We start from the raw sequence: 14024 nt of genomic DNA on the forward strand, positions 1-14024 counted from the left end.
AGTTCACATGTATGTGGTAGGGATTAACCACAGCCAGTAGAAAGGAAAGGAGGAAAGGAAGCTAGGAAAGGAAAGGGAGCGCTGAAAGGAAGCTATGTGAGGAAAGGAAAGGTGGAAAGGAATCAAGGAAAGAAAAGGTGGTGTTCACATGTATGTGGTAGGGTTTAACCACGGTCAGTATATGGTTATAGTATTGGTTTTAGTGACAAGGCTAGATTTAGTCACAGGCTGCTGCGGGGTGCATCTCGGATACGCCAGGGGGCAAATCGACCGCACTCCCAGTCACGTGGTTTGAGCATGACAAAGGTATGATGCGTTGTCAGCTGACTGCAGTAAATTCACCGACCTTCTCTGCAAACACAGACCAGCAGCTGGAACACCATCTTCTTGTCCATCTAGACCTCTCTCTCCGAACCGAATAATGGCTAGCCAGTCCCAAGGTATCCAGCAGCTACTGCAAGCTGAAAAACGAGCTGCAGAAAAGGTAGCAGAAGCCCGTAAACGTAAGTTAAAATCTGATATTCAACGGTTTAGGTAAGCTAGACTAGCTAGATAGCAGTTAACTGACTTTAAATTGATTGGCTAACATTTTGCTGGAAGGTAACCTTAGCAAGCTAATGGCATAACAAACAGTTTATCAATAAATAGCTACTCGAATATACCCCAGATTAGATGGGAATACATTCATTGATTGGGTAACGGCAGAATGTGGCGATGTACAGATGGCCTACAAAGCCTTGCTTCAATCCAAGCTAACTAGCTAGCAACATCGGATAGTATGTTTTTTTTGTTTGTTTTTTTACCTAACTAGCTAACTGTTAAGGTCTCTTTTTTTTTTAGCAAATTATTGCCACCTGTAGTAACTTAGACCTTTACTAGAAATAACAGTAGCCATCTATGCTCAAGGGTGTCGTGCACATGATGGATGCCAACCAAATAGGCCTAGTGCTGTGTTTTTTTTTTACAATTTGCATTGGCTGGCTGTTCCATATCATACACAACTGAGCTAGTAAGATGTGAAATGTTCCATAGTGGTGGCAATTAAGCGACAGCAATTGGTGTGTACGGGTAACTCCCCTATACTGTCCCCTTAGTAAATTATCTTGGAAAAAACACACCTAGCCTACATCTAGTGAAGATACGTAGATCTCATCTGATCTCACACTTACCATAGGCCTAGCTCTCAAGAACCTGGTAAGAGGCCTGTCAGACCTAACGCTTCGATCACACCGACAGCGTCATTGCATTTTGGTACACCAGATCGTGGACCACAGGAAAAGGCAGGGTGAACAGACCATTTTTTTTCACCTTTATTTAACCAGGTAGGCCAGTTGAGAACAAGTTCTCATTTACAACTGCGACCTGGCCAAGATAAAGCAAAGCAGTGTGACAAACAACAACAGAGTTACACATGGAATAAACAAACAGTCAATATCACAATAGACAAGTCTATATACTGTGTGTGCAAATGAGGTAAGATTAGGGAGGTAAGGCAATAAATAGGCCATAGTGGTGAAATAATTACAATTTAGCAATTTAACATAGGAGTGATAGATGTGCAAGCTAACCATTAACATCGACAGGGCTGTAGTGGAGCGGGTCGAGAGTTTCAAGTTCCTTGGTGTCCACATCACCAAAGAACTATAATGGTCCAAACAAACCAAGACCGTCGTGAAGAGGGCACGACAAAACCTTTTTCCCCTCAGGAGACTGAAAAGATTTGGTATGGGTACCCAGAAGGCCAGCATCCTGGAGTTGCCTGTTGATGTTGAGACTGGTGTTTTGCAGGTACTATGTAATGAAGCTGCCAGTTGAGGACTTGTGAGGTGTCTGTTTCTCAAACTAGACACTAATGTACTTGTCCTGTTGCTCAGTTGTGCACCGGGGCCTCCCACTCTTTCTATTCTGGTTAGAGCCCGTCTGCACTGTTCTGTGAAGGGAGTAGTACACAGCGTTGTACGAGATCTTCAGTTTCTTGGCAATTTCTCGCATGGAATAGCCATAATTTCTCAGAACAAGAATAGACTGACGAGTTTCAGAAGAAAGTTCTTTGTTTCTGGCCATTTTGAGCCTGTAATTGAACCCACAAATGCTGATGCTCCAGTTACTCAACTAGTCTAAAGAAGGCCAGTTTTATTGCTTCTTTAATCAGAACAACAGTTTTCAGCTGTGCTAACATAGTTGCAAAAAGGTTTTCTAATGATCAATTAGCCTTTTAAAACGCTAAACTAAGATTAGCTAACACAACGTGCCGTTGGAACACAGGAGTGATGGTTGCTGATAATGCGCCTGTGTAGACATTCCATGAAAAAAAATATATATATATATATATACCCGTTTCCAGTTACAATAGTCATTAACGTCTTCACTGTGTTTCTGATCATTTTGATGTTATTTTAATGGACGAATTTGCTTTTCTTTCAAAGACATTTCTAAATGTCCCCAAACTTTTGAACGGTGGTGTACATTTTTTATTTATCAGAATTGTCTGTGATTACAGTAAAGAGGGTTTTTATTCTCTCTTATTGTAGAGAACACTTGGTTCGGTCAATTTTCTGTTGAGTTGAATTTCAAGAGCTGGATTAAAAACTAGCTCCGTTTATGGTATAAGCTATTGTCACATTAAGTTGACTAAAATGGTGCAGATCTCGATTCCTTAAAGCTTATGTTCACTGTTCCTATGTTTTTGACTCATCCTGCAGTTTATACTTTTTTGTCTTTGTCTATAGTTTCGCTTAATGCTAGGGGGTTACGAAACAATGTGAAGTGCAAGGCCTTTTATTTGCTAAACAACTTCGAACAATTTTTTTTTTTTTTAAGTCTCTCAAAATTTTGGCTGATGCCAACTTCTGGAAGTCACAGTGGGGCAACGATATTTGGCTTTCTCGTGGCTCTGAACGCTCCGCTGGGGTAATTACAATGAAAAATACATTTGGGAATATTCTACACTTGGACTGTGTCACTATTTGTCTTGTAATCAGTTACAATGACATTATGCTCATTACTGTCAACTTCTACGGGTACAACACCAAATATGAGAATGAGTTGCTTGAATCTTTAGAGAAACAATGAAGTTTGTTTATCTAAATGTCCAAATTTGTTATCATTGATAGGACTTTACTATTACTATAGATAATTCAAGTGATAGATGGCCCCCAGGTAGGCCAAACAATCAGAATTTGGGTTTAATACTTTTTATGGGAAAGTTTAATCTTACTGATTATATGGAGAGAGGTTTCTGGCTGACAGATCATTCACTTGGAGTAACAAAACAGGTTCCATACAGTCCAAAATTGATTTGTCTTCTGTCGAAATGGATTGATGGTGAATGTGTTGCTACAAATATTTGTACTACTCCCCTCACAGACCATAGGGCCATGTTTATATTGATGTCAAAAATATTTACCCCTGATACTACCCTTGGTAGAGCATCCTACTGGAAGCTAAATAGCTCCTTATTAAATAATGATATAGTTAAGTTTGAGGTTAAAGGTCTGCTCTCACACTTGAAAGAGCTTGTGACGAGATCTTATTACAAGAACTGGGAGCTCTTTAAATTTGAAATGGCCAAGTACCTTAGAAAATATGGTAGTAATCTTGCTAAGACCAGAAGGGCTGAGGAGGAAAAGGTGATCATTTAACTTCCCTTTTCTCAGAGGTCCCCAGCCAGCCTGTCGGGAAGAGGACATGAAACTAAACTATTTTTTTTTTATATATATATATAAAAAGCAGAAGAAATCTTTTATTAGATCTATAAAGGAAAAAATGGCTTGAGGGAGAACATAATTCATCCTATTTCTTTAGACTTGAGAAATGTCACTTTACAAATAACACTATCCATAATTTAAGCATTTATTACAGATGACCAAAAATTAATCGCTAACTACTGTAGCAATTTTTACAGGAAATTGTATAGCTCTACGTACTGTCAGGAATCCAGATGTTTTTTTGCCTCCCTGAATAATGTTCACTCTATCAGTGATATAAAATCTAAACTGTGAGATTAACCCATCATAGTTGAAGAGATTATCGAGCCTATCAAACATCTAAAGAACAGTAAATCCCCAGATATTGATGGAATTATGGCAGAATTGTACAATTTATTTTCTGAAAAAGTAGCTCCCTTCCTACTTGAAGTCTTTTTACAGTATTAAAACAATGTACTCTCTCCTACAATGAATCAGGGGTTAGTAACACTGATACCTAAGCCTAAAAAAGAACTGCTGCTCATCGATAGCTGGCATCCAATTTGTCTTAGTCATTATTAAAATATTAGCTTTACTACTTGCAAAAATAAAGAAGTCCTAGATGCAATCATTGAAACACAATCTGGCTTTATGAGGAACAGACATATTTCTAACAATATCAGACTAGTATTACGCATACTTGACTACTCAGACCTAATAACTGAGGATAGCTTCATATTTTTATAAAGCATTTGACAGTGGAGCATTAGTTTCTCTTCCACTCCCTTGAGAAATTTGGCTTTGGGGATTTTTCTTCTGTAAGGCTGACTCTATAGTCTATACGAATGGTAAACGCTCAAACTGAAACATGGCACCTCACCTAGATTTAAGTTTAGTAGAGGAATTAGGCAAGGCTGTTATGTCTCACCGTATCTATTTTTATGAATCCCCCAACTTCTTACAAATGCTTAATAATAATCCTGTACAAGGCATTTCCATTTCTGTTAAAGAAATTATTATAAGCCAGTTGGCTGACGATGCTAACCCATTACTAAGGATCAGAAGTCTAGAGGCTTACTAAATTTTAAACCTCATATAACAAAACAGAAGCTAAATCAATGGCTACAGAGGGACTTACCTCCAGCCTTGGTTATTAGGGCTCTTCCTTTTAAAGATATCTCTAGAGAGCGGCATGTTAGTCTTTATATCTTTACGGTAAAATAAGCAAACGGCGAGACCAGATGCTTTTCAACTTTCTGTGGCGAAACCGTACCCATTACATTAGGAAAACTGTTGTAATGAACACTTATGAGTATGGTGGGCTGGATTTTTTAGCTTTACTACCGTAAATAACACTTAAGATCAATTGGATAAAACAATTCCTAAGAAGACCCACTTCTATCTGGGACTTTATTTCTCATGTCTTTACTTTTGGTGGCCTTAACGTCATGTTGGTTTGCAATTTTAATATTGACAAAGTTCCAGTGAAACTCTGCTTTCCATCAGCAGGTGTTCTTGTTATGGTCCTTAATTTATAAGCATAATTTTCTCCACACAGATTATAAACTCAGCAAAAAGAGAAATGTCCCTTTTTCAGGACCCTTTCTTTCAAAGATAATTTGTAAAAATCCAAATAACTTCACAGATCTTCATTGTAAAGGGTTTTAAACACTGTTTCCCATGCTTGTTCAATGAACCATAAACAATTAATGAACATGCACCTGTGGAACGGTTAAGACGCTAACAGCTTACAGATGGTAGGCAATTAAGGTCACAGTTATGAAAACTTAGGACACTAAAGAGGCCTTTCTAAAAAGTAAAAGATGCCCAGGGTCCGTGTTCATCTGCGTTAACGTGCCTTACACGGAACCCAAACCGGCTGCGCTCGTGCGCCATCGTGCATAAATGTATTTTGTCCCCCTACGCCAAACGCGATCATGACACGCAGGTTAAAATATTAAATCCAACTCTGAACCAATGACAGTAATTTGGGGACATGTTGAAAAGCATTAAACATTTATGGCAATTTAGCTAGCAAGTACAAGCTAACTTGTTCTATTTAGCTACCTTGCTGTTGCTTGCTAATTTGTCCTGGGATATAAACATTAGGTTGTTATTTTACCTGAAATACACAAGGTCCTCTACTCCGACAATTAATCCACAGATAAAACGGTCAACCGAATCGTTTCTAGTCATCTCTCCTCCTCCCAGGCTTTTTCATCTTTGAACTTATATGGTGATTGGCATCTAAACTTTCATAGTATTACCACGACAACCGGCAACACAGTTCGTCTTTCAATCACCCATGTGGTTATAACCAATGAGGAGATGGCACGTGGGTGCCTGCTTCTATAAACCAATGAGATGGGAGAGGCAGGACTTGCAGCGCGATCTGCGTCAGAAATAGAACTGACTTCTATTTTAGCCCTTGGCAACGCAGATGCACGCAATAATTGAATAACATAGATTTCAAAAATTATTTTGCAACGCTCACGCACGTGAGCGGTGTAGTCAGGGTATTAGGCATGCTGCAAGGAGGCATGAGGACTGCAGATGTGGCCAGGGCAATAAATTGCAATGTCCGTACTGTGAGACGCCTAAGACAGCGCTACACGGAGACAGGACGGACAGCTGATCGTTCTCGCAGTGACAGACCACGTGTAACAACACCTCCACACGATCGGTACATCCGAACATCACACATGTGGGACAGGTACAGGATGGCAACAACAACTGCCCGAGTTACACTAGGAACGCACAATCCCCTCCATCAGTGCTCAGACTGTCCGCAATAGGCTGAGAGAGTCTGGACTGAGGGCTTGTAAGGCGTGTTGTAAGGCAGGTCCTCACCAGACATCACCGGCAACAACGTCACCTATGGGCACAAACCCACCGTCGCTGGACCAGACAGGACTGTCAAAGTGCTCTTCACTGACGAGTCGTGGTTTTGTCTCACCAGGGGTGACGGTCAGATTTGCATTTACACCGAGGCCTGTACTCTGGAGCAGGATCGATTTGGAGGTGGAGGGTCCGTCATGGTCTGGGGCGGTGTCACAGCATCATTGCCTGCAATGACAAGCTCAGTCCAATCTCAACGCTGTGTGTTACAGGGAAGACCTCCTCCTCCCTCATGTGGTACCCTTCCTGCAGGCTCATCCTAACATGACCCTCCAGCATGACAATGCCACCAGCCATACTGCTCAGTCTGTGCGTGATTTCCTGCAAGACAAGAATGTCAGTGTTCTGCCATGGCCAGTGAAGAGCCCGGATCTCAATCCCATTGAGCATGTCTGGGACCTGTTAGATTGGAGGGTGAGGGCTAGGGCCGTTCACCCCAGAAATGTCTGGGAACTTGCAGGTGCCTTGGTGGAAGAGTGGGGTAACATCACACAGCAAGAACTGGCAAATCTGGTGCAGTGCATGAGGAGGAGATGCACTGCAGTACTTAACCTCTTACATCTAGATGTTCCACTAGCGGAACGTCTGCTCCAATATCAAATGATGGGCGTGGCGCGAAATACAAATTCCTCTAAAATCCGAAAACTTCCATTTTTCAAACATATGACTATTTTACAGCTATTTAAAGACAAGACTCTTGTTAATCTAACCACACTGTCCGATTTCAAAAAGGCTTTACAGCTAAAGCAAAACATTAGATTATGTCAGCAGAGTACCCAGCCAGAAATAATCAGACACCCATTTTTCAAGCTAGCATATAATGTCACAAAAACCCAGAAGACAGCTAAATGCAGCACTAACCTTTGATGATCTTCATCAGATGACAACCCTAGGACATTATGTTATACAATGCATGCATGTTTTGTTCAATCACGTTCATATTTATATCAAAAAACAGCTTTTTACATTAGCATGTGACGTTCAGAACTAGCATACCCCCCCGCAAACTTCCGGGGAATTTACTAACAATTTACTAAATTACTCACGATAAACGTTCACAAAAAGCATAATTATTTTAAGAATTATAGATACAGAACTCCTCTATGCACTCGATATGTCCGATTTTAAAATAGCTTTTCGGATGAAGAATATTGCAAAATGTGCTAAGTACATAGCCCAGCCATCACGGGCTAGCTATTTAGACACCCGGCAAGTTTAGCCTTCACCAAAATCAGATTTACTATAAGAAAAATGGTCTTACCTTTCCTGTTCTTTGTCAGAATGCACTCCCAGGACTTCTACTTCAATAACAAATGTAGGTTTGGTCCCAAATAATCCATCGTTATGTTCCATCAGCGGCGTTTTGTTCGTGAGTTCTAGACACTATCAGAATGGTAAATCACGGTCGCGCGCATGGTGCATAACGTGACAAAAAAAATCTAAATATTCCATTACTGTACTTTGAAGCATGTCAACCGCTGTTTAAAATCAATTTTTATGCAATTTATCTCGTAGAAAAGCGATAATATTCCGACCGGGAACCTGCGTGTCTGTAAACAGAGGGAAAAACAGAAAGGCGGGGGCGGCCTGTGCCCGCGCCTAAGCCCTTTGTCCTCTGATAGACCACTTAGCAAAAGCGCTCGTGTGTTTCAGCCAGGGCTTTGAATTACGTCATTCAGGTTTTTCCCGGGCTCTGAGAGCCCATTGGAGCTGTAGGAAGTGTCACGTAACAGCAGAGATCCTTTGTAATGAATAGAGATGACAAAGAAGGGCAAGAAATGGTCAGACGGGGTACTTCCTGTACAGAATCTTCTCACGTTTTGGCCTGCCAAATGAGTTCTGTTATACTCAGACACCATTCAAACAGTTTTAGAAACTTTGGAGTGTTTTCTATCCAAAGCTAATAATTATATGCATATTCTAGTTTCTGGCCAGGACTAATAATCAGATTAAATCGGGTACGTTTTTTTTATCCAGCCGTGAAAATACTGCCCCCTAGCCATAAGAGGTTAATACAGCTGGTGGCCACACCAGATACTGACTGTTACTTTTGATTTTGACCCCCCCCCCCCCCCCCCCCTTGTTCAGGGACACATTATTCCATTTCTGTTAGTCACATGTCTGTGGAACTTGTTCAGTTTATGTCTCAGTTGTTGAATCTTGTTATGTTCATACAAATATTTACACATGTTAAGTTTGCTGAAAATAAACACAGTTGAGAGCGAGAGGACGTTTCTTTTTTTGATGAGTTTATATGGAATACGCTGGACATATTGTTTAAATACTTCGTTTTTAGAATATTTCTGTCTTTTTACTTAATTATAAGGAATTCTTATCATTTTACAAGATCCCAAAGATCTTGCAATTTATTTGGATGCCATTCCCTCAGGTGTTGCTTTATTGTTCAGGAACGTGTCAAGACCTGACCCTCAGAACCTACCTACAATTAACCATGTTGACTCATCAGATTTAGTTTTTATTTTAGTCCAATCAACAGAGCTATTCGAGCCTCGTTTCAACAGGATGTTGTATTTATACCTTATGTCATGCCTTATTGGAATGGTTTTATTGATAATATCTGTTGGGGGGAGAGAGAAAATGGATGTCGCCACCCACATACCTACTTAATAACAAAATTAAGGAAGTTTCTTTTAGTTATTCATAAATATTATCCTGCCAACCACTAGATGAAGTAGTAAAAAAAACATGACCACCCAGAAACAGTGTTGCATCTTTTTTTTTTTTTTACATTGTATTAATGTAAGGGATCTGTGGCTAGACATCAGATTATAATTGAACACATTTATGAAGAATATACACTATTATGGAGAGATGTGCTGCTTGGATTTTTTACTTATGATAAATAAGTTGGAACAATTTTATGTAATTTCACTATTCTTTAGGCCAAATGTCATATTCACAAATATAAATTAACCAACAGAACACCACATGTTATTACCTTGCAAAAAGAAATTGAACTATTTTAAGAAAAATACTCAATTATAAATGTGTGTATGGTCCTTGTGTAATGTGCTAATGTACCCCCTAGCCCAAATGTCCTTTGTATATTCTTTACATATTATGTTTTCCATGTACTTTTTGTATTGATTTGTTGTTAATGGCCTTCCCTGTGGCTCAGCTGGTAGAGCATGGTGTTTGCAACGCCAGCATGGTGTGTGCAACGCCAGGGTTGTGGGTTCGATTCTCACGGGGGGCCAGTACAAAAAAAAATGTTGATAAGAAAAAAGATGCCAAAAGTTCCCGGATGTTGTACTACATTCTCCAAAATACGAAGTGTACAAGCAGTGGACACTATTTCTGTGCTTTTAGGGTCCTTAATGCAATTCTTCAGAAAATGGCCATGGCTTCGCATCATTTTCAGATTTGAAGAAAATGGCGGAAAATATGCAGCCGATGTCCGAGAGCTGATACCAATTCATTGCTTTAACTAATTATGACAAATGTTGAGCAATGTAATGACTTTTCAAATAAGTTACCTTACACATTATGTTGGCTGACAATTTGTTAGCTACACTATCCTTACGAACCACATAGCATATCATTACAGCAGCATGTGGCGGTAGGTTAGCTCGCTACCTAACGTTAGTTGGCTACTAATACAAACTTGCCAGTATATGAACTATATGCGATCTAACTACCCAACGTTTGACTTGATTATTCATGTCATTCTTAGTTTAGCGAAGTTGTATAGTTGTTGAGTTCTCAATGGACATTTGGGTGCTTTCGTAAATTCGCTCTGGTTATCTGCTCTGATGTCAGAGCAGTCTTGTCTGACTGTACCAGAGCGCAGAATAACTGAATTTACAAACGCTCAACACCCGCTGAATATGGCCGGTGTTGGCAAAAAAGCATAATTAAATTGTTGCCAGCAGCACAGTTAGTCACCAACCCTCTGGATAACATAACAGCCTAACCAGCTCTGATAGGGCAAGTAAAATAGTCAGTGAGGTGTTCTCTCATTTGTGCCTGGAAGTAGCTAGCCAACGTTAGCTTGGGTGCTTGACTGCTGTTGTAAGGTCAGAACGCTCGAATCAACCCTACTCCGCGGCCAGTGCGTCCAGTGTGCGCTCGGAGAGAGAAACGCCTTAAATTTGCAAACAGCCAATCTGACAATGTTCTGAATTTATAAACACCCAGAGCACACTCTGGCACATGCGAAGTTGTAAAATGTCTAGCTAGTAATTTGTTATGCTAGCAAGATATTGCATAGCAACAGCATCAACTTCCGGTAGACAGGCGAAGCGGTAGTATGCTCAACTGAAAGGATACCGTTTGTTTACAGTATACTAAATTGAACTTGTAGTATGGGTATTCAACTACAGCGTACATGCTGACCAGACCTGACCAGTCCTGGTAATACTATGAAAGTTTAGATGCGATCACCATATAAGTTCAAAGATGAAAAAGCCTGGAAGGAGGAGAGATGACTAGAAATGATTTGTTTGGCCATTTTATGTGTGGATTAATTGTTGGTGTAGAGGACCGTGTGCATTTCAGGGAAAATAACAACTCAATGTTTATATCCCAGGACAAATTAGCTAACGACAGCAAGGTAGCTAAATACGACAAATTAGCTAGCAAGTGCAAGCTAACTAGCTAAATTGCCATAAATGTTTAATGCTTTTTGACCTGTCCCCAAATTAATGTCATTGGTTCAGAGTTAGTTTTGATATTTTAACCTGCGTTTGGTGTAGGGGGACAAAATAAATGTATGCACGATGGCGCACACGCGCAGCCGGTTTGGATCCGTGTTAGGTCTCATTTCCCTAACAATAGGATTTCCCACTTCCTCTGTTGCCAGGAAGCACACAACCAACTGCATAGTTATGGTAGACTTCATGGGACTGGGAATTCAGTGTCTGCTCCAATGCATTTGACTTACTAAACCTAAGTGCAGATTTGTTTGTTTTTGATCAGGTAAGAACCGTCGGCTGAAGCAGGCCAAGGAGGAAGCCCAGGCAGAGATTGAGCAGTACCGTATGCAGAGGGAGAAGGAGTTTAAGACCAAGGAGGCTGCGGTGAGTCACTGGGAGGACGGTTTGAATTGGCAAAGGAGAAACGAGGCATATGCTTTCCTAGTCAAGGAACTGTAGTTGGTAGCGATCAGAGTGAGGGAAGCAGCAGATAAGCTAATTGTTTTTGCTACTTTATTAACCAGAGCTATGGAGAAAGGGAGAGGAGGCACAGAGCGAGCAGCTGTAGCTACTAGGGAGCAGGGGAAGAGGTTTGAATGTGTAAGACGCAGGAGGTTCAGATCACCGGAGCCGGCACAGAGGAAGAGAGACAGCAACCACTTAACTTGCTAGTTATTTATCATCCCATCCGATTACATAATACCTGTCTTGACAGGTACTTTCGTTCTCATTTTCCATTGATTAGAAATCTCCTGACTTGCTTGCTACACAAGCATAGCAGCCATGCAATTCTCTGTGGGAAGCGCAACGATCAGAGCGCATGCCCTTTTGCAACTTTTTCAAAATCATCAACATAGAGTAGCATCATGCAGCCCATATGTTCTAAACCATTGTTCTATCACAACTAAAGTTACCAATTAACTCTGATTTAAGTGTAGCCTATAAGACCTGTTTCAAATTCTATATATTTTTTGTGATCGTGTATATTAAATGGATTTGACTGTTTTAAATGGATATGTTCAAAATGTGCGCACCAGCAGCTTGTATACATAGAAGCCTGGAGATGCTAAATGTATGTTAATTTATGGTCAATGAACATTAGACTGCCAGTCATTTGACTGAGTTACCTGTTGACTTTCATGACTGCCACAGCCCTACTTTATACTCACTGTATGTTTTGTGAAGTGGTTTGTCTTGTAAGGTGGCCTTAATTACTCATTTCTCCATTAGGCTCTTGGATCCCATGGTAACTCTGCTGTGGAGGTGGACAAAGAGACGGTAGGCAAGATGGGCAGCATCCAGACTAGCTACCAGCGGAACCGCGAAGGGGTGCTGGGCAATCTGCTGAAGATGGTGTGTGATATCAAGCCAGAGATCCATGCCAATTACCGTTTTGCTGGTTAGAATCCCCCCCCATCCCTTAAACTAAGGAAGCACTGACACCCTCCCATTGCACTGCCATCAGTTTACACGCTTCATTGATACATCTACTATACCCATGGAGCAAACTCCTTTCTCTGCCTACTCACTTGAATGCTCTATTCATAAGTCTATTTTCTCTAGAAATTGAATCATCAGATGGGTATAAGATTCACATAGGTAGGCTATACATTTATCTAGTCTAATATAAAGCATATTGACTCAATTAGTTAATCGAAGCAGGCAGAGGTTGTTTTGGTCTGATGCAGTGCAATGTCTCTGTGGTTCTGTCTTATTGGCTTCCAGTATCAATGTGTTTCTGTGATGGTTAGTGTATATGTGTGACATCTATTTATATGTACTTATTTGTGGATATGAATAAAGTACTAATTCCAATTAATAGAATTTTAGCCCAAAAATAAGCAATTCCATTTTGAAAATCAATCTTGTTTTGTTTTAAGTGTTTTCCTGCTATGAATATAAGATCCTATGTGTGTGTGTATAGTGGACATTCTTCTGATTAGACATTGTGACATTATGAAACTTTAATAAAGTGTTCTGGTGACTTTCATCTCAATTGCTGAAATGACCATATGTGGTTTTCTTAATTTATAGTCAACAAAAATATAAACAACAATTTCAACAACCAAATTCTCAAAAATGAGGGCAAAATGAACATTAAATTCTCAGGCAACAGCTCTGGTGGACATTCCTGCAGTCAGCATGCCAATTGTATGCTCGCCAACTTGTGACAACTGCAGATTTTAGTGGCCTTTTGTACCCAGCACAAGGTGCAATGATTATGCTGTTTCAGCTTCATATGTCACCTGTCAGGTGGATGGATTATCTTGGCAAAGGAGATGCTCACTAATGGATGTAAACAGATTTGATTTGTGCACACAATTTCAGAGAAATAAGCTTTTTGTGCATATGGAAAATTTCTGGGATCTTTTGTTTCATGGAAAAGAAAATGCTGCTGATGCTCCCAGGTGATAACGTTTCCACCCTTATGTCTTCATCAGACACCCATCTTTTATTTCAGCTCATGAAACATGGGACCAACACTTTCCATGTTGTGTTTATATTTTTGTTCAGTAGATTTCCTCAGGCTACCTTACGGGCTATTTGTTTCCTAGGTTACAGCTAATGTAGAATTAGCTAAAGGCTGTGATATTTCTCCCTCCAAGTACCTTGTGGAACCAGCCAGAGGGGTAGCCTATGAAGCAGGTTTGAGGAGTTGGCGAGGTCATTTTCATCAACTCGGGATAACCGGTAATACGAAAGTGGCTCACCTTTTTAGCCTGGTAAATTTCATAGCCTGCCCCGGAACAGGTTAGTTAACTCCACTTGGTCAGTGTTATCCAGA

The 14024-nt window shown here is 40.3% G+C and overlaps 1 protein-coding gene across 1 annotated transcript; it reads left to right on the forward strand.

The window, feature by feature from the left end:
* Positions 1-302: 302 nt before the first annotated feature.
* atp6v1g1 (ATPase H+ transporting V1 subunit G1) lies at positions 303-13239 on the forward strand. Its single transcript, XM_029769065.1, has 3 exons — positions 303-503; positions 11523-11623; positions 12470-13239. The coding sequence occupies exons 1-3, from the start codon at positions 422-424 to the stop codon at positions 12641-12643; spliced, it is 357 nt and encodes a 118-aa protein (XP_029624925.1). The 5' UTR covers positions 303-421; the 3' UTR covers positions 12644-13239.
* Positions 13240-14024: the final 785 nt, after the last annotated feature.

This window comes from Salmo trutta, chromosome 12 (genome assembly GCF_901001165.1).
Source record: "Salmo trutta chromosome 12, fSalTru1.1, whole genome shotgun sequence".
Lineage (NCBI taxonomy): Eukaryota > Metazoa > Chordata > Actinopteri > Salmoniformes > Salmonidae > Salmo > Salmo trutta.

What these genes read in the sequence shown, in the direction of transcription:
- atp6v1g1 (XM_029769065.1), top strand. Translation starts at nt 422, where the DNA reads ATGGCTAGCCAGTCCCAAGGTATCCAGCAGCTACTGCAAGCTGAAAAA. An exon ending in GGTAGCAGAAGCCCGTAAAC is followed by an intron (nt 504 to 11,522) that starts GTAAGTTAAAAT and finishes GTTTTTGATCAG; the next exon opens with GTAAGAACCGTCGGCTGAAG. An exon ending in TTAAGACCAAGGAGGCTGCG is followed by an intron (nt 11,624 to 12,469) that starts GTGAGTCACTGG and finishes TTTCTCCATTAG; the next exon opens with GCTCTTGGATCCCATGGTAA.